The sequence below is a fragment of the Pseudorca crassidens genome, unplaced genomic scaffold (genome assembly GCF_039906515.1).
Source record: "Pseudorca crassidens isolate mPseCra1 unplaced genomic scaffold, mPseCra1.hap1 Scaffold_228, whole genome shotgun sequence".
Classification (NCBI taxonomy): Eukaryota; Metazoa; Chordata; class Mammalia; order Artiodactyla; family Delphinidae; genus Pseudorca; species Pseudorca crassidens.
Genome location: NW_027136155.1, coordinates 77,725 through 100,735, shown reverse-complemented (window position 1 = coordinate 100,735; position 23,011 = coordinate 77,725). Strand labels below are relative to the sequence as shown.

The 23,011-nt window shown below is 61.2% G+C and overlaps 5 protein-coding genes across 5 annotated transcripts; 1 reads left to right on the top strand and 4 right to left on the bottom strand.

Annotated features, from left to right (window-relative positions):
* Positions 1 to 470: 470 nt before the first annotated feature.
* Positions 471 to 3,021, bottom strand: LOC137218131 (paraneoplastic antigen Ma6F-like). Its single transcript, XM_067724932.1, has one exon. It carries the CDS (start codon positions 2,752 to 2,754, stop codon positions 1,456 to 1,458), a length of 1,299 nt encoding a protein of 432 aa, XP_067581033.1. The 5' UTR covers positions 2,755 to 3,021; the 3' UTR covers positions 471 to 1,455.
* Positions 2,757 to 4,620, bottom strand: LOC137218136 (paraneoplastic antigen Ma6E-like). The gene is made up of 2 exons (XM_067724938.1): positions 3,421 to 4,620; positions 2,757 to 3,215 (listed from the first exon to the last, which is right to left on the bottom strand). Exons 1-2 carry the CDS (start codon positions 3,961 to 3,963, stop codon positions 2,757 to 2,759), a joined length of 1,002 nt encoding a protein of 333 aa, XP_067581039.1. The 5' UTR covers positions 3,964 to 4,620.
* A 5,595-nt stretch (positions 4,621 to 10,215) lies between these two features.
* On the top strand, positions 10,216 to 10,989 carry LOC137218140 (melanoma-associated antigen 8-like). The gene has a single exon (XM_067724941.1). The coding sequence runs from the start codon at positions 10,216 to 10,218 to the stop codon at positions 10,987 to 10,989; it is 774 nt and encodes a 257-aa protein (XP_067581042.1).
* A 6,783-nt stretch (positions 10,990 to 17,772) lies between these two features.
* On the bottom strand, positions 17,773 to 19,786 carry LOC137218135 (heat shock transcription factor, X-linked-like). Its single transcript, XM_067724937.1, has 2 exons — positions 19,241 to 19,786; positions 17,773 to 18,285 (listed from the first exon to the last, which is right to left on the bottom strand). Exons 1-2 carry the CDS (start codon positions 19,784 to 19,786, stop codon positions 17,773 to 17,775), a joined length of 1,059 nt encoding a protein of 352 aa, XP_067581038.1.
* A 624-nt stretch (positions 19,787 to 20,410) lies between these two features.
* LOC137218138 (paraneoplastic antigen Ma6F-like) lies at positions 20,411 to 22,825 on the bottom strand. Its single transcript, XM_067724940.1, has one exon. The coding sequence runs from the start codon at positions 22,692 to 22,694 to the stop codon at positions 21,396 to 21,398; it is 1,299 nt and encodes a 432-aa protein (XP_067581041.1). The 5' UTR covers positions 22,695 to 22,825; the 3' UTR covers positions 20,411 to 21,395.
* Between the last annotated feature and the right edge of the window lie 186 nt (positions 22,826 to 23,011).

Genomic DNA, 23,011 nt, shown 5'->3' with positions numbered 1-23,011 from the left:
CAGGCCCGTCAGCATGTCAGCCTCCTGCTTCACGCCCGTCATCGCAGGGGGCACGAAGACACTCGTGCACGGGTGCAGAGCCACAGGCCGAGCGCTCGTGCAAACCGGCCACGGCCTTCTGGTCCCGGAGCCCCCGGGCCAGGCAGACGTGCACGGACCCACGTGTGACCCACGAGGTCAGAAGTCCTCCTGTGTGTCCCCTGGCCTTCCGGGCCGTGCACAGCACCCATGATTTCAAGCACGAGCATCGCCCGAGACGCGGCCCACGGTCAAGGGCGCTAAAACTTTACAATTCACCCATGAACTGGAAGAAAAACCCTCACAATGTCTGGGGCTGCAAAGTGCCTACCTTACCCTCTCCCTGGAGAGCTGTCCCATGGGTGCTGAGCAGGAATCGGACTCTGGACCCCCGCCCTCACCCGCAGCAGCCCTTTCCCTCCATTACCCACAGCAGAGGCCAGACTCAGATGAAACGTTCAGGGAAATTTATTAAAGAGAAACATTGACTGAAACCATTGAACACAGGGCATAACAACACACAGAGGAACTTCTAACGGCCACCGGAGCTCACGGGTCCCGGCCCCACCCAGGGTCCTCAAAAAGGTGCCTCCGCTACACCCCACCCGGCGGCCCTCCATCTCCCCACAGTCTCCCTTCCTGAGGGCCCCGCGGGTGGCCTCTCGCCAGGAAGATGGGCGCCGGCCATACCCGCTCCCCCCAGGGCAGACCCTCCATTTCTGGCCCACATGCCCGGGGCCTGGCCCTGCCCTACGGCGGGCACAGGACAGTCCCACAGCAGGGCGCACGCCACCGAGCCGGGGACGTGGAGTCCCGAGGAACAACGGGGTGACCCAGCAGAACACAAGCCCTGGGGGGCCTCCCGCAGACCTCCTGCAGCCCCGGTCAAGGTCTTCCTTCGAAGGTCGCAGGTGGGCTCCCAGGTCCTGGGGTGGGCGCTGGCTGTGACCTCGTCCATCCCGTCCTTCCCGCCGGCTCCTGGGACTGGGCTCGGGGTCTCCACGCCGCGCAGGGCTTGGGGGAACTGCTCAGAGGATAACACATGCACATTTCCACAACAACAGGCAGCGCTGGGCCTGAATCTATGCCCAGAAAGCACACGTTGAGCTCACGACACTGGCCCACAGAGACCAGAGCCTTGGCTGGCACGTGGCGCACCTCAGGGCTCTGCGGGGGCACGATGGCTAGGGTGTGTGTGTTGGGGGGAGGGGAGCGGGGGCTGGGGGGTTCCTTGACACCTGGGTCCCTCTGGGGCCTACAGGGACACATTTGGGCTTGCCAGTACAGGGAGCAACCTGCCCCAGGGGATGATGAATAGGGGTCCCCTCTCAGGAGGGAGGCCCAGGCACCTGGAGTGGCCCCTAATATGGGGCCAGTAGGCTGCCAGGCCTGGCCTCCCCCTGCCTCCAAGCGTGGGGGCCCTGGGGCCTGCTGAGCCTACTGGCCCGAGGTGGACCCCGGGGGGCTCATCTCTGCAGCCCCGTCCTCATTTCCCGGCTCTTCTGGGATGGGCTTGAGCCCCTCCTCGGGGGTCTCCTCGGCCTCCTGGCCTCCTGCCTGGGCGAGGCCCTCTGGCTCCCAGCCAGGACCTCCTGGGGCCACCGGGGAAGCACTGCCCATCCGGCCAGGCATGGGGACCCCGGGGGCATCTGAGGGTCCTGCCTGACCTAGGCCCGCAGGGGCGGCAGCACTTCCATCTTCCTGAGTGGCCGTGGACGCCTTGCTGGTCTCCCCAGGGCCAGGGGCTGCCCTGGCGGCACCATGGTCTTCAGGGGCTGCCCTGGTGGCACCATGGTCTTCAGGGGCCGCCTCGCCAGCCTGGGCAGTGCCGGCAACTGCCGCACTGGCCTCCTCACGTGCCGGGTGGTCCTCGGCGCGCCCTTCCTTGGAACGGGCGGCCTGGGCGGTGCTATCTTCACCGGCCGGGGAGGCCTTGGTGCCATGTGCAGTGGTGCCTGCGGTGATGGCCTCATGGGCCGGGGCGGCCTGGGCGGCTGCTGCCAGGACTCCAACGTCCACACGGGCCTCTTCCTGCCCTGGGAAGTGCTCCCTGCTAGCCGGGTCGGCGTCCCAGGCCTCGGTCTTCTGGATGAGCCGCAGCATCTCCGCAAAGCCGGGAGGCCTCCTCATCAGCCGCCTCCTCCTCAGCGTGTCCCGGAGCGTGTCGTTCAGCCGGGCCCGCATCAGCACCTGCCGGGCGCGCGCCTGGTCCGCCATGGCCGGGTGGATGGCCCCCTTCTCCAGGGCCGACTGCAGCAGGCCTTCCAGGCGCATCACGTACGCAGAGAGAGTCTCCTGGGGCCGCTGGGCACAGGTCACGAACTTCAGCCGAGCACTCCCCCGGGGGTCCTTGTTCCCAAACACCTGCACCAGCGCGGCCAGGCAGTCCTGGGCAGCCAGCTCGGGATCTTCCGCCAGGAGGCCGTGCAGGAGGTCCAGCGCGGGGCCGCGCAAGCTCTCCACCAGCCTCCTCCTCCTCTCCCTCTCAGACACGTGGCGCCACAGGTGCAGCGTGTGGCTGGCCTGCTCCAGCCAGCTCTCAGAGGACCCTTCCCCGTGGCCCGGCTCTTCCATCCCAGAGAAGGTTCCCAGCTCCTGGTAGCCCATGCTGTCCAGCACGGGCTGCGAGGCCTGCCTCCACTGCTGGGTCCCGGGCCCTGCCTCACCCATGGCGCCTGCCGCTGTCACAACTGCTTCCTCAGGCGCAGCCATTGCCCCGCCCGTGGGTCCTGCCATACTCAGAAGTCCTGCCACGCCTGCAACATTTCTGTAACCTGCAGCTCCTTCCTCATCTGACTCAGCTCCTGCTTCACCTTCAGCTCCTGCTTGACCTTCAGCTCCTGCTTGACCCTCAGCTCCTGCTTCACCCTCAGCTCCTTCCGCACCTGCAGCTCCCTCCTCACCTGCAGCTCCCTCCTCACCTTCAGCTCCCTCCTCACCTTCAGCTCCCTCCTCACCTGCAGCTCCTTCCTCATCTGACTCAGCTCCTGCTTCACCTTCATCTCCTGCTTCACCTGCAGCTCCTTCCTCACCTGCAGCTCCTGCCTCACCTGCAACTCCTGCCTCACCTGAGGTTCCGTCGTCACCTGCAGCTCCTTCCTCATCTGACTCAGCTCCTGCTTCACCTTCATCTCCTGCTTCACCTGCAGCTCCTTCCTCGCCTGCAGCTCCCGCCTCATCTGAGGCTCCCTCCTCACCTGCGGCTCCTGCCTCACCTGAGGCTCCCTCCTCACCTGCAGCTCCCTCCTCACCTTCAGCTCCCTCCTCGCCTGCAGCTCCCTTCTCACCTGCACCTCCCTCCTCACCTTCATCTCCCTCCTCACCTGCAGCTCCCTTCTCACCTGCACCTCCCTCCTCACCTTCAGCTCCCTCCTCACCTGCAGCTCCCTCCTCACCTGAAGCTCCCTCCTCACCTTCAGCTCCCGCCTCACCTTCAGCTCCCTCCTCCCCTTCAGCTCCCTCCTCACCTAAGGCTTCCTCCTCACCTGTGTCTCCCTCCATACCTGCGACTCCCGCCTCCCCTGCAGCTTCCTCCTCCCCTGCAGTTCCTGAGTGACCTGCAGTTCCTGCCTCACCCGCCCTGCCAACCACTGCTTGTCCCTGGGGCTGCGCAGGGCAATTGGGTCTATCCTGTGAATCAGCATCAGGGGCCTGGGGCAGGCAGACCACAGTCCAGGGCCCTCCCTTGCCTGGTATTTGGCGGGGGAGCAAGCTTCGATTTAAACACTCAGCAAACTCGACCAGGGCAACACTCGACCCCAGCTCCTTTCTGTAGACCTTGCCCAGCACTCGGTACCTGCCCAGGGAACGCAGGGCAGCCTGCACAACCTCCTGGAATTCCTGGTCTTTGCAGTCATCTGGGATTCCCAGGATGAGCAGAGATCGCTGAGCGTTCACGCCCATCGACCTGCACCAGTCCCGCAATACCGCCAGAGCCATCGCCATCTTCGAGGACCTGAGGGTGGGGGGAAGCGATCAAACAGGTGTGCACAGGCTGTTGAAGTGTGGGAATCGGCCTGTGGGTGCAAAGAGGAGAGAATCATGTTTGTGCCACACAGCCCACCCTAGTGCCCCTCACAGCAGCAGCCTGGAGCACCTCCCTGCCCTGTTTGGTTTGTTTGACTTTAGGAAACTTTTTTTATAAATTACATTTATTTACAAGATAGAAGGCTAGGGACTTCCCTGGTGGCTCAGTGGTTAAGAATCCACCTGCCAGTGCAGGGGACACAGGTTCGATCCCCGGTCCGGGAAGATCCCACAAGCCGCGGAGCAACTAACCCCACGCGCCACAACCACTGACCCCAGCGCTCTAGAGCCCACGAGCCACAACTACTGAGTCCACGTGACACAACTACTGAAGCCCACATGCCTGGAGCCCGTGCTCTGCAACAAGAGAAGCCACCGTAATGAGAGGCCTGCGCACCGCAACGAAGAGTAGCCCCCGCTCGCTGCACCTAGAGAAAGCCCGCGCGCAGCAACAAAGACCCAACGCAGCCAAAAGTAAAAATAAAATTTAAAAATAATAACAAAAGAGCACTTGTTGCGTACGACTCAAGAAACAATAATAAAGTAAAATAAAATAATTTTTTTAAAAAAGACAGATAGAAGGCTCGTCACCTTTTCTACATTTCTGGCCTCAGTTTTAGGAAGCTGCCTTTTTCCCAAGGAATTTTTCAAGTCTTCCAATTTGTTAGCATAAACATTTCCATAATGTCCCATAATATTCCCCTATATCCTCTTTGTTAATGTACATCTGATCCGTAACGTTGGCCCTCTTTCATTCCTCATATTGGGGATCAGCGTTCTTTCTACGTTTCCGTGATTCATCGTTGTAGGACTTGCTCGGTTTCCTTGCTCTTTTGAAAGAAGCGCATGGCTTCGTTCACCGTGTCCATAATTTGCTTTCTATCACTGATTTCCTCTCTTAGCTCTCTTATTACTTCATTTTATGTTTCCTTTGCTCTTCTTCTTCTAGCATCTCTCAATGGACTGTTGGCTCACTGATTTTATGTCCTGACTCTTTTCTAACAGAAGCATTTAGAGGAATACAGTTTCCTCCTGTCGCTTTTTGCTGCCTCCCACTAATTTTGGTAAGTTGTGCTTTTTTAGTATTCACTTGGAAATATTTTCTAAGTCCCTCTGTGATTTTTCTCTTTGATCCATGGGTTTCCCAATATTTGAAGATATATTATCATTAGTACCATCAAATAAAATTCCCCGTGATGAGAAAACTTATCATGGAAACTTGCAATACTGCTAAATTTATGGAGACTGTTTTACAACTCTGGTATGGCGTGTCCGGGTGAATGTGCAAAGCACCCTCGTAAAGAATCTGTGTACTCTGTGTGGAGGCCAGGGTCTTGCCCTGCCCACCCACCTCTGCAATTCCTGTGCCACCCGGACAGAGGCGACCTGAAGCTCTCGATGCCTAATGCAGTGGGCCAGAGCCCCTCCCTGGACCCCCACAAATCCATCTGCCATGGCCAACAGCCTCCACCAGATCACAGCAGCCCCAGCGCCTCCCCCTCTCAGCTTCACTTACGCCCCCCCGTGGCCAGGCGGCTCCTCCCCGACCCCTCGCACTGCATCCCCTCCATACACCCTCCCCCACCCACCAGCTGGTGGCGCTCCGCTCTGGGCCCTGGAAGCCGGGCGCCCCGCCATGCGTAGAGGTCAGACTGCCTCTCTCACCTCCCCACACCGGGGAGTCCTCCCCCGAGCACACTCAGCGCCAGGGGCTCTCGCTTCTCGTACCCCAGACGCAGAGCCCACCCGTCTTGCCCCCGCCCACCCGGGAGCCGGAGCCCCCTAACTGCCACGAGCGTCCTCCCCCCCCACCCCACGCCCCGCCCCGCCGGGAGCTCCCCTAACGCCTACCGCACCCGCGCCCGGGAGTCCTCCCCATCGACCCCCGCCTCAGCCTTCCTCCCGCCACACGCAGCAGCCGTTAGCCCTCCCCTCCCGTCTCGGCCCCGGGGGTGGGGCCCGCCCGTCCTGTCCCGTCCCGTCCTCCCCACCCCCGCAGCCAGTCGTCCTCTCCTCTGGCCCCCAAGGCCGGCCCCACCCGACCAGCAGGAAGCCCTCCGCTCAGGCCCCCCCCCACGCTTAGCCATTAGCCCCACCCTCTGCACCCCGACTCCAGAACGCCCCCCACCAGCCACCCCAGAAGCCAGCGGTCCTCCCCTCTGACCCGCTCACTGGGGGACCCTTCCCTCAGCCCCCCTTCAGCCCGCTACCCTCCGCCGCCGCTCCCCCACTCCCAACCGAGCAGCCCGTAGCCCTCCCCCGACCTCCACTCCTTCCCGGGGCCCCCGGTACCTGCGGAGTCCAGCCCCCGGCAAAGCCCCCGCCTGTCTCCTGACTCGCTCTGACTCTGTGGATGGCTCCGGAGTCCCGCTCACGAGGGGCTGAAGAGCTCGTCTCAGCAGAGCAGCCAGGAACTGTGCCGCCGACTGTCCCAGGCACTCTGTGCGAACGCCACGTGGGCTTCCGGGTGCTCCCGGAAGCCCCAGGAAGATGAGGGAGAAAGTTCTAGACGTCTCTTTACCGAGAAACTGGTTGGATCAGAAGAGCACGTGAGGAGGCGCTCTGCTACGGAAGCAGCAGTAGCCATGCGCACTGAGGGCCTGAGGTCCCAAGGCTTGGCGCCTCCGGAAGCAAAAGACACGCCCATTGGCCTTCCACCAATAGGAAGGCCTCCTGCAAGGCTGCGGAGTTGGGGGAGCGAACTTGGCGATGCAGAGCCCATTGTGGCAAGTACGTCCATTTGTCTTTACAGGTGGTTTTCTACTGTGATTGATAATGTCATAAACCTATTCTTATTTCTTTGGTTTGTTTTAACTTTTGAATTTTATTTTATGTATTTTTTTATACAGCAGGTTCTTATGAGTTACCCATTTTATACATATTAGCGTACATATGTCAATCCCAATCTCCCAATTCATCACACCCCCCGCCCGCCCCCACCATTTTCTCACCTTGGTGCCCATATGTTTGTGCTCTACATCTGTGTCTCTATTTCTGCCCTGCAAACCGGTTCATCTGTACCATTTATCTAGGTTCCACATATGTGCATTAATACACGATATTTGTTTCTCTCTTTCTGACTTCCTTCACTCTGTATGACAGTCTCTAGATCCATCCACATCTCTACAAATGACCCAATTGCGTTCCTTTGTACGGCTGAGTAATAAATAATAGTAATAAAGCTCTTCTTTATATGGACTGGTTTCTTGTCTAGCTGTATCAACTAGCCATCTTCTCACATGGCACAAGAGGATGAGGCAGCCGTCTGGGGCCTCTTTTAAAAGGGAGGTAATCTCATTCATGAGGGCTCCCCCCTCATGGGCTAATCACTTCCCAGGGCCTGAGGGAGGACTGAGGGGAGCCTGGACCCCAGAACAGAGTTGGCCCTGGGAGGCCATAGGGCAGAATGAGCACGTACAGCACTTCCTGACATCCGGGTCTCAGAGACGCTGGGGAGGGGGAGCACGGGGCGGGGTCTCAGAGAGGCTAGGGAGGGGGAATAAGGGTCGGGGTGTCTGGTGGGCACGGGAGAGAATCCCAGGTCCTCCGTGGAGTCAAGGTGAGGGCCCTGAGGGAGGACTGAGGGGAGCCTGGACCCCAGAACAGAGTTGGCCCTGGGAGGCCAAAGGGCGGGATGAGCACGTGCAGCACTTCCTGACATCCGGGTCTCAGAGACGCTGGGGAGGGGAGTACGGGGCGGGGTCTCAGAGAGGCTAGGGAGGGGGTATAAGGGTCGGGGTGTCTGGTGAGCACGGGAGTGAATCCCAGGTCCTTCATTGAGCCAAGGTGAGGGCCCTGAGACAGGACTGAGGGGAGCCTGGACCCCAGAACAGAGTTGGCCCTGGGAGTCCATAGGGCAGAATGAGCAGGTACAGCACTTCCTGACATCCGGGTCTCAGAGACGGTGGCGAGGGGAGTACGGGGCGGGGTCTCAGAGAGGCTGGGGAGGCAGTATAAGGGTCGGGGTGTCTCGTGGGCACGGGAGAGAATCCCAGGTCCTTCGCTGAGTCAAGGTGAGTGCCCTGAGGGAGGACTGAGGGGAGCTGGACCCCAGAACAGAGTTGGCCCTGGGAGGCCATAGGGCGGGATGAGCACGTGCAGCACTTCCTGACATCCGGGTCTCAGAGACGGTGGCGAGGGGAGTACGGGGCGGGGTCTCAGAGAGGCTAGGGAGGGGATATAAGGGTCGGGGTGTCTGTTGGGCACGGGAGAGAATCCCAGGTCCTCCGTGGAGTCAAGGTGAGGGCCCTGAGGGAGGACTGAGGGGAGCCTGGACCCCAGAACAGAGTTGGCCCTGGGAGGCCATAGGGCAGAATGAGCAGGTACAGCACTTCCTGACATCCGGGTCTCAGAGACGCTGGGGAGGGGTAGTACGGGGCGGAGTCTCAGAGAGGCTGGGAAGGGGGTATAAGGGGCGGGATCCTAGGCGGGCACAGGAGAGAATCCCAGGTCTTATGTAGAGTCAGGGTGAGAGCCCTGAGTGTGGACTGAGGGGAACCTGGATCCCAGGACCGAGTTGGCCCTTCCAGCCATAGGGCGGGATGAACAGGTGCAGCACTTCCTGACATCCGGGTCTCAGACACCCTGGAGAGGGGGAGCACGGGGCGGGGTATCAGAGAGGCTAGGGAGGGGGTATAAGGGGCGGGGTGTCTGGTGGGCACTGCGGAGAATCCCAGGTCCTGTGTGGAGTCAAGGTGAGGTCCCTGAGGGAGTACTGAGGGCAGCCTGCATCCCAGAACTGAGTTGGCCCTGGGAGGCCGTCACGTGCAGCACTTCCTGACATCCGGGTGTCAGAGAAGCTGGGGACCTGGGATAAGGGGTGGGGTCTCATGAGCGCAGAGGGTAAAATGTCAGGTCCCTGGTGGACTAAGGTTAGGGCCCTTAGGCAGGACTGAGGGGACCCTGAGGGAGGACAAAAGGGACCCACCAGATCACCGCCCTTGCAGGTGGCCGTGGGAGGCCCCGGGGTGGGATGAGCACGGTAGGCCTGTCCTGACGTCCTGACGTCAGGGTCTCGGAGAGACTGGAGACCTGGTATAAGGAGCAGGGACTCACACTGGCAGACGGGACAATCCCAGGTCCTGCCCAGAGTCCAGCCTGCACGCGAGGAAGGAAGGACTGAGGACGTTAGATCCCGACACAGGGAGGGATCCTTTGCCCTTCCGCGGGGGCCTTGGAGGCGCCAGAGCACGGTCAGCAGATGAGATGTTTCCTGACCTCTGGGTCGGGGTCCTCAGGACGTCAGGTGTTTGGTGTGAGGGGTGAGCCTTCAGGTCCAGAGGGTGGACTCCCAGGACCCCGAGGGAGGACTGAGCAGACCCCCAGCCCTGGAACAGGGGCCTCAACAGAAACCTGCCCCTGTGGTCAGCGCTGGGAGGCCAGGCAGGATGTGAGGAGGAGGTGAGGACCCAGCATCTCCCCATCCTAGGACCCTCGGGAGGCCCTGGGCAGGTGCGGCCACCTGTGGGGCCCCCTCACTGCTTTCTGTTCAGATTCGGGGTCCTGTTCTGAGTTTCCCTTCCGGCCTGCAAAGGGGAGGGTCCAGGCCCTTAAGGGGAACAGTGAGCACGACGAGCGAGCCCCGAGGGGACCACCCACCCCAGAACTCAGAACTGGGGGGACCTCACAGAGTCCGGCCCAATCCTCCTACCAGCACCGAGGCCCAGAGCTGTGCCACAGTGTACACAAGAGGTGCGCCCTCCATTCCTCTTACAGGGGCTCCAGGACCCGGGAGGCGAAGGCCCAGGTCTGAGGACCGTGTCCTCAGGGCACAGAGCAGAGGAGGCCCAGGCAGCGCCAGGAGCCAAGGGGAGGTGCGTGCCCTGAGTGTGTACCCAGGGGCTCCCCCTCCCAGAACAGAGGGGACCCCACAACACCCAAGTCACCCCACCGCCCTGTCAGCCCCAGAACCTGGGGCCGTGCTGGCTGCACCCTGAGGAGCCCCTTCACTTCCTTCTTCAGGTTGGCAGGGGACAGGCCACCCGGGAGGAGCGCCCCTGTGAGGCCCGAGGGCAGCCCTTGAGACGAGACCTGTAAGTGGCCTTTGTCAGGGCTGCCCAGGGTGCCTTTCTCCGCCGAGGCCGCTCACACCCCCTCTCTACCCCAGGTACGAGGTCCCCTGCCCACACTCCCGTGGGCGGCCCGACCCCAGTGATCAGGCCCCTGGTCGAGATGAGTGAGCTCCGCCAGCCTGAGGCCGACCTTGAGGCCCCAGTCCCGGCCCAGGGTCCTGTGGAGGCGCCGCTGCTGGGGACTGCGGGGGAGGAGGCCGCATCCCCCTCGTCCTCCGCCTCCCCTGGCACCCCCTCCTTCTCCGCCTATGCCGAGCCCTTGTCCCGCGAGGCACTTGTTGCGCTGATGGCTGACCTGGTGGGGTTCCTGCTCCTCAAGTTTCGTACCGGGGAGCCGACCTCCGAGACGGAGATGCTGAGTACGGTCGTCCGGGAGCATCGGGACCACTTCCCCGTGGTCTTCCGCCTCGTTTGCGAGTGCCTGCAGCTGCTGTTTGGCGTGGACGTGAAGGTGGTGGACCCCCGCCAGCGCACCTACGTCCTGGTCCCCACCCTGGGCCTCACCTGGGATGCAGTGCTGAGCGACTGGCAGTGCACGCCCAAGGCCAGCCTCCCTCTGCTGGTCCTGACCATGGTCACCCTGTTCGGTGACCGCGTCCCTGAGGAGGAGGTGTGGGGAAAGCTAGGCACCCTGGGGTTTTGTGGCGGGAGGGAGCTGCTCACCGAAGTGTGGGTGCAGACGGGCTACCTGAAGTACCGGCAGGTGCCCCACAGCGACCCTGCCCGCTACGAGTTCCTGTGGGGTCCCCGGGCCTACGCGGAGGCCAGCGAGTGTCAGGTCCTGCAGCATCTGCTCAGGAGCAATAGCATGGCTCCCAGGTTCTTCCCATCCATGTCTGCAGGGAGTGTGAGCGATGAGGAAGAGGGAGCCTGAGCCAGTGCAGCAGCCAGTCCCACGTCCAGCAGCTTCTCCCGTGGGGCAGGAAGGGGGGCTGCTCCTTCACTCTGAGTTTGAAGAGGGAGCGGTCAGCCTTCTAAGCAGTGAGAGCCGGGCGAGTTGGGGGAAGCCGGTGTGCAGCATTTTGGGTTCCTGTTGTGTATGTTGACATGGACTTCCATGTCGTTTTCTTTAGGAATTTTTCAAATGTTGGTTCTTTGAATAGAAGACTAAACAAGCTTCAGTGTCTAACTTTGTGTATGACGTTAATCCCACAGGCATTTGCACTAATTCAGTTCAAGAACAAGAGTTTTGCTGTTTTGTAAGAGAGGTTGGGAAATCTCCCAGTTCGTTTTGTGACCGTGTACAAGATAACAGGGAATTGGAATCAGAACTGCTCTGGAAATGTGGAAGTCCTTAGCAGTGATATAGATGGGGGAAGAAATAGAAAATAAGAGTCATTGTTGTTCCAATTCTTGCTTCCCTGTCTTGTCTGTCATTCTGTAAATAAAACGAACTATCTCTGTTGAGTTGGATTTGCACGGGTATTTTAAGAAAGTAGGAGAAGGTTCATCTGCGTCAATAAGCCCCCTGCCCACCGGCTTGTTTATTCCGCAGACCTCCACGGAGCCTCTGCTCTCCGGAAGGGCCTGTGTTAGTAGCGGGAACGCTAGGAAAAGCAGGACACACCCACACCTAGAGTGATGGTCTAGGAGCCACTGTCACATGAGGAAGGTGGTGAGACGTCCCCTAAGTCCCACAGAATAAGACAACATGGGACGAGGCGGTGGGGCTCCAGGAGCGAGCCCTGGAGTGTTAAGTGCCCCGAGCCAGGGCACTTCGGGCCTTTGGGAAGTGGGGGTTCCTTCTGTGGGAGGTGATGGTGATGAAGCTGGGTGGTGGCAGCAGCCAGACATGCAGAGGGTGTGTCTTGGGTTGCAGGGGAAAGTCTGAAATGGGACATTGCTGTGAGATGTCCTTCTGGGTCGTGGATAAAGCCGAGAGAAATCTCGCCCTGGGGCAGGAAGGAAGGGGTGCTGGCTCTTGTTGCATTGCAGTGGGCCACAGTGAAGAGGTAGGTGTTTCATAGCCGCCATCTGCAAGGATTTCCAGAGAAATGAGGGTCTTGCTCTTTGAAGCCCTGCTCGGTATTCCCGGGGCTGGCCCTCCTCTCCCTGCCCTGGGAGAGCCAATTACCAACTGTATGGAAACGACCATTTTAGTCACCTGGAGTTTACTTTGGCCACTTGTGAGCAAGGTCTAGATTTCAGTGGGATGAAATGAATGAAAATAGGGGGTTTGAAAGAAGAGAGGCTGCCGAAGTGGAAAGGAGTCGCCGTGTGACTGGAATCCTGGGAGCTTTGCGTGAGCTGCACCCAGCTGGGGAAATCACCACCCTTCCCTCCATGCCGACAGACACACACACACACATCCAAATTGAATAATATATCCTCCAGGAGTAAAACACACAGAACAGCAATTTTGACTGGTTTTCTATTCCGTTTCCTATGGAGCTGCAAATTCTCTGAGATGTCATGAAAAGAAAGCAATTTCCAGAGGGGAGAAGGACAGAGTCTGGGATCAGAATAATACTAGAAATAAGTCCTAGCCACTAAGAAGCAACGTCCGCCAGTGTCCCCGCGTTCAGGCAGGTGCAGAAATATGGCGGCATCAGAGACCCACAGGTTTGGGCTGTGACCTGGCATCGAAAGGAAGGGGCAACTCCTGGGCCTAATGGGATTGGGAGGTCACTGCAGTGGGAGGTGCAGACGGCGCCGGGGGCTAAAGAGGCAGCCCTCCCTGCTGAGCGCCGTACGACAACGTGAACATTACGTGGGATCCTGGATTTGAAGCACCTGCCATATAGCAGGTGGGCACTTGGAAAAGGTGGAGAATTTCAGGGCCAATGGAACCTGCTCAGACACTCCTGCCGGAAAAGAAGGGGATTTTGTCATCACAAATGGTAAGCACTCCCGGGGGAAAGCAGGGATTCCTAGTGCCTGTTCGTGCAGTGAACTGACTGATGGGGGGCAGTGCTAGCCCAGGGACGGCCGTGGCAGGCAGCGCAGCAGCGGCCGGGACACGCCAAGAGCGCCCCAGGGACATTCAGGGAGACACTTTTCAGGGGGGCAGCAGCGCCCTCCCCAGTAGACTCTGGACGAGCACACACCACCCCGGCACACAGCCAGTCCTGACCAGGGCGGCGCAGGGCACACGGGAGCTGCTGCCCATCAGCGGGAAGCTCTGACGTTCTCTACGTGCGCTGAGCCTGCCCCCTGAGGGGCTGGTGTGAGTTGTCTCAGCCGTGGCCCTGTTTCCCGAGAAGCCCCCATTCCCCAGCCCCAGCTAAAGTCTGCTCTGAGCTCCAGCCTCCTTGGCAAAGGGCTGACCTCCTGCCTGGCTCTCGCCTACCCTCCTCTGTGGCAAATGTCGCCGGCTGCTGCTTTAGGGGCCTTTGTGAGCAAGTGCGGGGCCCGGGCCTGTGCCTGCCCGTGGTCCCTGAGCTGGGGCTGGGCACAGGGATAGGGCTGGGTTGGTGGCGGGATGCAGGGTGTGAAGCCAAGTGACATTCACAAGACAGCAGCAGGGTGTAAAGCCACGTGTGAGCAAGCATCCAGGAGGAGGGGCATCCGCAGGGCCCTGAAGGGCACAGACACTCACGCCCCGTGGGGATGCGGAGAGTCCTCCAGCCCGGCGGTCCCCGTGCTTTGAATGCAGGCTTGCCGCCTGCCTGACAGCCAGTGTGCCCGGGGAAGTGAGCCTGCAGGAGAACGTGGGGCCACCACGCCGCTGGGACAGAAGGGAGCAGAGTGGGCAGTGGAAGGAGAGAGCAGGGCCCAAGCCTGAGCATAGGAGCCGCCTTCAGAGGGCCGTGCCTCGGACCCCCACGTCCGGGGCCCTTCTCCATCCTCACGCCCTCAGTCCTAGACCCTCACCCTCCTCCCTGGCCCTCGTGTCCCTTTCACGAGAGATGGTGACCTGATGGGGCTGGGGAGGCCACGTGGGCAGAATCCAGTGTCAGGCTCTCATGGGCACTAACGCCTGGCTTCCCTGTGTTTTCTCCATTATGTGGCCTGAGGCGTCAGGTAGTAGGACCCCGTGGAGGACAGCTGAATCCCCCTTGACTGTTGGGGAGACAGGTCAGGCCAGTGCGGGGATGGGTCTCTGCACGCATATGATGCTTAGCTTGAATAAGAGTCCTTCTAGTGACAAGCTGATCAAATCATGGAGACTCCCTACGCCTCGATTTCTCCATCTGTAAAATGGGCCTCCTAACAGTACCAGGCAAAAGCATTGGTGAGGGTTTCCCCATGATGTGACCTGCTTGTAAAAAGCCTGTGCAAATGAAGTGGTCGGTGGCTGTAGCTCTTGTTACTGAGTGTGTAAGAAGGATGCGCCCTCCCCCATGTTGTGAGGATTCCCGACCAGTGCACGTCTTGGGATCCCCGCGTACGTGGATTAGCGCAGTTTTTCTTTTCTCGTGAACATTTGTTGTCAGAATGCTTGGGCTCGCCTTCCTCGTCTTCTCGCTTGTCCCCGTTCAAGATGAGGCGGTTGATCTGAGGTGTCGCCTCCATTGGAACACGGGTGTTTGCAGCTTTAGGTCCCAAGTGCCTCTTTGGCCGCGTGCCATAAGTCCTGGGGCCTTTGGTATGTGTTTTCTTCATTTCAAAGTATTTTCTAGTTTCCCTTGTGATGTCTTGTACGTTCCCTGGGCTATTGTTATGGACTGAGCTGCGTCCCCCCAAAATTTGCATGTTGAAGCCCCAATCCCCTAGAACCTCAGAATGTCACTGTGACTGGAGTTAGTGGTTCTTAGGTTGAAATGAGGCCATTAGGATGAGGTCTAATCCAAGATGGCTGGTGCCCTTGAGGGAAGAGCGGATCAGCACACGCAAGGAGAGAAGGCAGGGGCTGGGGGTGCGTGCACAGAGGGTGACCACGTGAGGGGCGGTAAGAGCACGGCCACCTGCGACCAAGGAGACCGGCCGCAGTACAAGCCACCCCTGCTGGACCCTCCCTCTCGGCCTCCTGGTCGGAACCACCGTGAGAATCTGTGTCTGCTGTTTCAGCCCCTCATCCTGTGCTGTGGGATTTGGCATCGTCCCAGACTAATGCGGTTATTTGGGGACGCACGGCTCAATTTCCCTCTCTTTGCAGATTTCCCACATTTCCTTCTGTTATTGAGGTCTAATTTCACTCTATTTTGGCCAGAGGACATACTTTGTATGATTTCAGCCCTTTTGTTTGTATCCCCTTAAGTTTACTGAGGGATGCTGTGTGGCCTGACGCGTGGAGTACCCTGGAGAACGTTCTAGGTACGCTTGACGAGCACGTGTCTACTCTGTTCTTGGGGCTAATAGTCTACACATGTCATGAGACCTAGTCTTTGTACAGTGCTGTTCAAATCTGTGATTCCCTTACTGCGGTGCTGTCTGGTCGCTGTACCCATAATGAAAGCAGGCTGTGTTAGTCTGCTTAGAGCTGCCATAGCAAAGTCCCACAGAGGAGGTGGCTAAAACTACAGAAATGTACTGGGTGCCAGTCCTGGTGGCTAGAAGTCCAACCTCAACTGGCTGCAAAGTGCAGTCTCAGGTGAGGGAAGGCGTCTCTTCCTGGCTCGCAGACAGCTGGTTTTCTCTTGGTCCCTCACTTGGCTGCTTCTCTGAACAGGTTGGGGGGGGGTAGGGAGGGAGGGAGGGAGAGCGAGAGAGAACGAGGGAGGGAGGGAGGGGAAGGGGGAGAGACAAAGGGAGGGAAGGAGGGAGGGTAGGAGAGAGGTGGAGGGAGGGAGAGAGTGAAAGGGAGAGAGAGGGAGGGAGGGAGGGAGAGAGAGAGAGAGAGAGCAAGAGAGAAAGAGGGAGGGAGGGAGGGAAAGGGGGAGAGACAAAGGGAGGGAAAGAGGGAGGGAGGAGGGAGAGAGGTGGAGGGAGGGAGAGAGTGAAAGGGAGAGAGAGGGAGGGAGGGAGAGAGAGAGAAAGAGGGAGGGAGGGAGAGAAAGGGGCAGAGACAAAGGGAGGAAAGGAGGGAGGGAGGGAGAGAGAGGGATGGACAGGACCATAGAAGGGGAGGAGGGAGAAAGAGAGAGAGAAAGAGGGAGGGAGGGAGAGAGGGGGAGGGAGGGAGAGAGTGAAAGGGAGAGAGGGAGGGAGGGAGAGAGAGAAAGGGAGGGGGGCGAGGGAGGGAAAGAGAGAGGGGGAGAAAGGTAGGGGGAGAGAGAGAGAGGGAGGGAGGGTGGGAGGGTGGAAGAGAGGCTGAGGGAGGGAGAGAGGGAGGGAGATCTTTGGTGTCTCTTCCTCTTTTCCAAAGGACACCGCTCTTGTCGGACTGGGGTTCCACCCTTGTGACCTCATTTAACCTTACTGACTTCCCCAAGGGTGCTATCTCCAAATATATGCACCTTGGGATTAGCACTGCAACAGGTGGACTTAATGGTTGGGGTGGGAGCTGGGGGATCCATTTGAATCCATCACAGGGGGGACCGAAGTCTCCCACTTCTACTGTAGACTGGTTTCTTCCGTCCCCTCTGTCCATTTTTGCATCGTTCACTTGGGGCGCTGCTGTTGGGCTGCTCAAGAGACCCCCCTGACGTGCACTAGCTGTTGCATTGTGACAGACGGGAGCGGCAGATGGGACCACCCCTCACCCGGGCAGACCCGGGGCTCCTCTGGCTGCTGGTGCTTGGATCATTCCTGGTACCTTGGGTCTACTTCCCCTCCTCCCCCAACCCACCTTTTTTTTCTTTTCTGTGTTTCTGGCCACCCCACAAGGCTTGGGGGATCTTAGATCCCCGACCAGGGATTGAACCCGGGCCACCGCAGTGAAAGCATGGAGTCCTAACCCCTGGAACTCCAGGCAATTCCCGCTCCCCGCCCCCTCCTTAGCAGTGTTTGGGAGGGGATGTCGCCCTATCGCTGTGACAGCCACAGAGTCCTGGCCAGGTCCCCCGGCCCATCCCCCACACGTGGAGGCAGCAACTGTGAGCTGGGGGTGCGCCCTGGCCTTCAGTGCTCTGTACACATCACTGGGCGCTGACCACAAGGACTCGCGGTATAAGCGCGACACCCCAGCGCCCAGAGGGTGGTGGAGCATGGCGCCCTTGAAGTGTTTAGCTCGAAAGGCAAGGAAAAGAGAACCAGGAAAATGTCTCCAGACGCAGGACCCACAGTGAAAAGCAAACCTCAATCCTGCTGTCCAGACACCAGAGAGCACCCCCAAACTGAACACCCGCAGGCCCCTGCCAGGGACCGTCACCTCCACACCTGTGCGTCTCAGGACAGTAAGGGCTCTTTTCAGGCCTCTGACCAGGGGAGGCCTGAGCTCTTCTCATCTGTCAAATCAAGACCCTGCTGGACACGATGCCCCCGCAACTGTGAAGCCGCGGGTGCCAGGGCCTTCCTTGTGCTTGTCCAGACCTTCAAGGGTCTTTCTAGTGGGTGGGCACAGGGCGTCTGAGGGGCTTCTCCAGGTGTCTGCTAGGTGCCCGCACTGGGCCGGGGGTGGGCTGTCACCTGTCATTGTTTCCTGCTGAGGGGACTCAACTGCTCAGCCACGCCCAGGACGGAGGCGCCAAACACGTGTTGGGTGGAACATCGCTCTCATGTCCCCGTGCTCTTTACTGCCCTGCAAGGTTCTGGCCGCGTTACCACCTCCGTGTGTCTGCAGGGTCTGCCTGGTCAGGGTCCTCTGTGGGTCTGCCTGGAGGGGTCGGGTATTCCAGGAAAGAGCGGGAGCCCACGCAGCGATGGCAGAAGTGGCTCAGCGGCCGACGGATCAAGGTCAGGGAGGCGGCAGGCCTGGCGGCCACTTCAGGCATCCAGGGTGCGCAAGAGGCAGCAGCGCGGCCCCCGGGAGCTGCGCGGGGTGGGGAAGGCTGAGGACTTGGGGGGGTGCGGCGGCCAGGCCCGGCACGGGCCAGGGAGGACTCATCTGGGCGGGAGGCCAGGCGCAGCAGAGCCAGGGGACCTCGGCTGGCTGGGCCACCCCTGCCAGGACAGGGACTAGAGGGACCAGAACCTGCACGTTGGAATCTGGCGCGGGGGGCTCCGCTGCTGTCCAAGGAGGGGCCGGAGCGACAGAGTCAGTCCCGGCCAGGGCGGAGGCATGGTCGAGTTGCGGGTAGCTCGGGGTCCCCTGGATGTGCTCAGGAGACGGTGGGAGGCCGTCCTGCGGCTCCGCGGCGCTGGGCGCCGGGAGGTGCCCCGGGGCTGCCGGCTCGCCGTCCACCTGCCCCGATGCTGGTTTAGTGTGCACTCTCGGCTTCATCCTCACCAGGAGGTGCGGGCAGTCTCTCTGAAACAGGGGACTGTGGTAGAAGTGTAACTGAGGTCGCGGTTGAGAGAGAAAAGGAAACCCCGAGTCACAAAAGAGTTGCTCGCAAGCAGCAGCCGCCTGGCTGGGCCCCTGGGCGCCCTCCCCCAGCCGACCCAGGGCCTCTTTGGAGAAAGCGGGACCCGGTCCCAGCAGGACGCTGTGCCCCAGCTTTGACATCCCCGAGACTCGCTCACTCACCATCACCTTTCGCCCTTGGAAAATGACTGAAAATGGCCCCTTAGGACGAGTACAAGGCCCACGAAAGGGGACTTGGCGTTTGCAGGTACGAGACTGCAACAAGGTTCGGTAGCTTTCTAAGGAAGTGTCCGAATCGCTCCCTGGCCAGCACCTCCAGGGGCCAGACCGGGGACGCTGACTGCTTCCCAGGAAAGGACCTGCGCCCCCACTCAAGTGATGCTCTGGAGCTATGGGAGTCAAGGGGGCACACAGACCTCCCCCCTCCCCCCGGCGGGCCACTGTCCCCGAGCAGGAGGACGGGAAGGGCCAGCGTTGCAGCAGTGTCCTCTTGTCCCCCGCTGTGACTGCGTGTCAGGCACGAGCGGCACTGCCCACGTGTCAGGAGTACAGGATGACGCCTTGCCCGCGTGTGCTGTGAAATGATCACCACAGGGGGTCCAGTTCACACGCATCACCTCACACAGACACACCAAAGGGAAAAGGAGGAAGGAGAGAAGTGACGTCCTTGTGCTGAGAACGCTTCGGGTCCCCCCATAACAACGTCCCAACACAGCGCGTGGCACTGCCAGCTCCGGCCGTCACGCCGGTGCCCAAGTACCACCTTTAAAGGAAGCTCTCCCGACACGCCTGCCGCCGTCCCAGGCGGCCCCGGGGTTGGCACCCGCCCCCCACCCCCGGGCCCAGCGGCTCAGCCCCTGGAGAGGGCTCCTCCCCCGCCGTCCCCCGCCCTCCTTACCTCGCTCAGGACGTGGGCGGGCCGCTCCTTCGTGGACAGGTTGGTCACGCAGAGGGACGTGTGCATGTCCTGGTACACTTTGCTGAATCCATAGCGGTTAAGCTGGCGGATGAAGCTCTCCACACGTTCTGTCTTGAACACCTTGTCTAGGCCGCCCCTGTCCAAAACCTCCTTTTGAAACAGCGGCCTGTTGACGCCTATGCAAGTCCCGTCTTCATTCCACCCAATGGATGCAAAGCGACTGCTGTGGACGTTCGTCCACAACTTCCTGGGAAAGGGGTGGAAGAGCAGGCTGCCTTCCCACACGGCCTCGCAGGCGGTGCGAGGCCTTTTCAACAAAGGCTCTTCCGTCAAATCCTGGAAAGCGGCTTCTCCAGGCAGCAGCCTGAGGTCGGGGTGCCCCGCGGGCACGGGCTGGTCCAGGGCGAGGGACTGGGGGGTGCAGCTCCCTGAGCCGAGGGCCGGAGCCGCTGTGTCGGGAGGAAGAGGCGCCTCGCCAAAGCCGGGCGCCCTGCCCGCGGCGGGGCCCTTCTCGTCCGCAGCCATGCGGAGCGCGGCGTGCCCCTCCGCCACGTAAACGGGACAGTGCAGCGCGGCCGGCAGCACCCTGGGCTCACACTCCCGCTCAGCCCCTCACAGAAGTGCTCCGGTTGCTCGGGGGTGACAGCACAGCCCAGCCAGGAAGTGACATCATAAAGGGCAGGCCCGTCAGCATGTCAGCCTCCTGCTTCACGCCCGTCATCGCAGGGGGCACGAAGACACTCGTGCACGGGTGCAGAGCCACAGGCCGAGCGCTCGTGCAAACCGGCCACGGCCTTCTGGTCCCGGAGCCCCCGGGCCAGGCAGACGTGCACGGACCCACGTGTGACCCACGAGGTCAGAAGTCCTCCTGTGTGTCCCCTGGCCTTCCGGGCCGTGCACAGCACCCATGATTTCAAGCACGAGCATCGCCCGAGACGCGGCCCACGGTCAAGGGCGCTAAAACTTTACAATTCACCCATGAACTGGAAGAAAAACCCTCACAATGTCTGGGGCTGCAAAGTGCCTACCTTACCCTCTCCCTGGAGAGCTGTCCCATGGGTGCTGAGCAGGAATCGGACTCTGGACCCCCGCCCTCACCCGCAGCAGCCCTTTCCCTCCATTACCCACAGCAGAGGCCAGACTCAGATGAAACGTTCAGGGAAATTTATTAAAGAGAAACATTGACTGAAACCATTGAACACAGGGCATAACAACACACAGAGGAACTTCTAACGGCCACCGGAGCTCACGGGTCCCGGCCCCACCCAGGGTCCTCAAAAAGGTGCCTCCGCTACACCCCACCCGGCGGCCCTCCATCTCCCCACAGTCTCCCTTCCTGAGGGCCCCGCGGGTGGCCTCTCGCCAGGAAGATGGGCGCCGGCCATACCCGCTCCCCCCAGGGCAGACCCTCCATTTCTGGCCCACATGCCCGGGGCCTGGCCCTGCCCTACGGCGGGCACAGGACAGTCCCACAGCAGGGCGCACGCCACCGAGCCGGGGACGTGGAGTCCCGAGGAACAACGGGGTGACCCAGCAGAACACAAGCCCTGGGGGGCCTCCCGCAGACCTCCTGCAGCCCCGGTCAAGGTCTTCCTTCGAAGGTCGCAGGTGGGCTCCCAGGTCCTGGGGTGGGCGCTGGCTGTGACCTCGTCCATCCCGTCCTTCCCGCCGGCTCCTGGGACTGGGCTCGGGGTCTCCACGCCGCGCAGGGCTTGGGGGAACTGCTCAGAGGATAACACATGCACATTTCCACAACAACAGGCAGCGCTGGGCCTGAATCTATGCCCAGAAAGCACACGTTGAGCTCACGACACTGGCCCACAGAGACCAGAGCCTTGGCTGGCACGTGGCGCACCTCAGGGCTCTGCGGGGGCACGATGGCTAGGGTGTGTGTGTTGGGGGGAGGGGAGCGGGGGCTGGGGGGTTCCTTGACACCTGGGTCCCTCTGGGGCCTACAGGGACACATTTGGGCTTGCCAGTACAGGGAGCAACCTGCCCCAGGGGATGATGAATAGGGGTCCCCTCTCAGGAGGGAGGCCCAGGCACCTGGAGTGGCCCCTAATATGGGGCCAGTAGGCTGCCAGGCCTGGCCTCCCCCTGCCTCCAAGCGTGGGGGCCCTGGGGCCTGCTGAGCCTACTGGCCCGAGGTGGACCCCGGGGGGCTCATCTCTGCAGCCCCGTCCTCATTTCCCGGCTCTTCTGGGATGGGCTTGAGCCCCTCCTCGGGGGTCTCCTCGGCCTCCTGGCCTCCTGCCTGGGCGAGGCCCTCTGGCTCCCAGCCAGGACCTCCTGGGGCCACCGGGGAAGCACTGCCCATCCGGCCAGGCATGGGGACCCCGGGGGCATCTGAGGGTCCTGCCTGACCTAGGCCCGCAGGGGCGGCAGCACTTCCATCTTCCTGAGTGGCCGTGGACGCCTTGCTGGTCTCCCCAGGGCCAGGGGCTGCCCTGGCGGCACCATGGTCTTCAGGGGCTGCCCTGGTGGCACCATGGTCTTCAGGGGCCGCCTCGCCAGCCTGGGCAGTGCCGGCAACTGCCGCACTGGCCTCCTCACGTGCCGGGTGGTCCTCGGCGCGCCCTTCCTTGGAACGGGCGGCCTGGGCGGTGCTATCTTCACCGGCCGGGGAGGCCTTGGTGCCATGTGCAGTGGTGCCTGCGGTGATGGCCTCATGGGCCGGGGCGGCCTGGGCGGCTGCTGCCAGGACTCCAACGTCCACACGGGCCTCTTCCTGCCCTGGGAAGTGCTCCCTGCTAGCCGGGTCGGCGTCCCAGGCCTCGGTCTTCTGGATGAGCCGCAGCATCTCCGCAAAGCCGGGAGGCCTCCTCATCAGCCGCCTCCTCCTCAGCGTGTCCCGGAGCGTGTCGTTCAGCCGGGCCCGCATCAGCACCTGCCGGGCGCGCGCCTGGTCCGCCATGGCCGGGTGGATGGCCCCCTTCTCCAGGGCCGACTGCAGCAGGCCTTCCAGGCGCATCACGTACGCAGAGAGAGTCTCCTGGGGCCGCTGGGCACAGGTCACGAACTTCAGCCGAGCACTCCCCCGGGGGTCCTTGTTCCCAAACACCTGCACCAGCGCGGCCAGGCAGTCCTGGGCAGCCAGCTCGGGATCTTCCGCCAGGAGGCCGTGCAGGAGGTCCAGCGCGGGGCCGCGCAAGCTCTCCACCAGCCTCCTCCTCCTCTCCCTCTCAGACACGTGGCGCCACAGGTGCAGCGTGTGGCTGGCCTGCTCCAGCCAGCTCTCAGAGGACCCTTCCCCGTGGCCCGGCTCTTCCATCCCAGAGAAGGTTCCCAGCTCCTGGTAGCCCATGCTGTCCAGCACGGGCTGCGAGGCCTGCCTCCACTGCTGGGTCCCGGGCCCTGCCTCACCCATGGCGCCTGCCGCTGTCACAACTGCTTCCTCAGGCGCAGCCATTGCCCCGCCCGTGGGTCCTGCCATACTCAGAAGTCCTGCCACGCCTGCAACATTTCTGTAACCTGCAGCTCCTTCCTCATCTGACTCAGCTCCTGCTTCACCTTCAGCTCCTGCTTGACCTTCAGCTCCTGCTTGACCCTCAGCTCCTGCTTCACCCTCAGCTCCTTCCGCACCTGCAGCTCCCTCCTCACCTGCAGCTCCCTCCTCACCTTCAGCTCCCTCCTCACCTTCAGCTCCCTCCTCACCTGCAGCTCCTTCCTCATCTGACTCAGCTCCTGCTTCACCTTCATCTCCTGCTTCACCTGCAGCTCCTTCCTCACCTGCAGCTCCTGCCTCACCTG

Excerpts from the sequence above, each read along its gene's own strand:
- LOC137218136 (XM_067724938.1), bottom strand. The coding sequence starts at position 3,963 with ATGGCGATGGCTCTGGCGGTATTGCGGGACTGGTGCAGGTCGATGGGC. Across the intron at positions 3,216-3,420 it reads GAGCTGAAGGTGAGGAGGGA|GTGAGGAGGGAGCCTCAGAT; the intron begins GCTTCAGGTGAG and ends CAGGAGCCGCAG.
- LOC137218140 (XM_067724941.1), top strand. The coding sequence starts at position 10,216 with ATGAGTGAGCTCCGCCAGCCTGAGGCCGACCTTGAGGCCCCAGTCCCG.
- LOC137218135 (XM_067724937.1), bottom strand. The coding sequence starts at position 19,786 with ATGGCTGCGGACGAGAAGGGCCCCGCCGCGGGCAGGGCGCCCGGCTTT. Across the intron at positions 18,286-19,240 it reads CCGCCCACGTCCTGAGCGAG|AGAGACTGCCCGCACCTCCT; the intron begins GTAAGGAGGGCG and ends CCCCTGTTTCAG.
- LOC137218138 (XM_067724940.1), bottom strand. The coding sequence starts at position 22,694 with ATGGCAGGACCCACGGGCGGGGCAATGGCTGCGCCTGAGGAAGCAGTT.
- LOC137218131 (XM_067724932.1), bottom strand. The coding sequence starts at position 2,754 with ATGGCAGGACCCACGGGCGGGGCAATGGCTGCGCCTGAGGAAGCAGTT.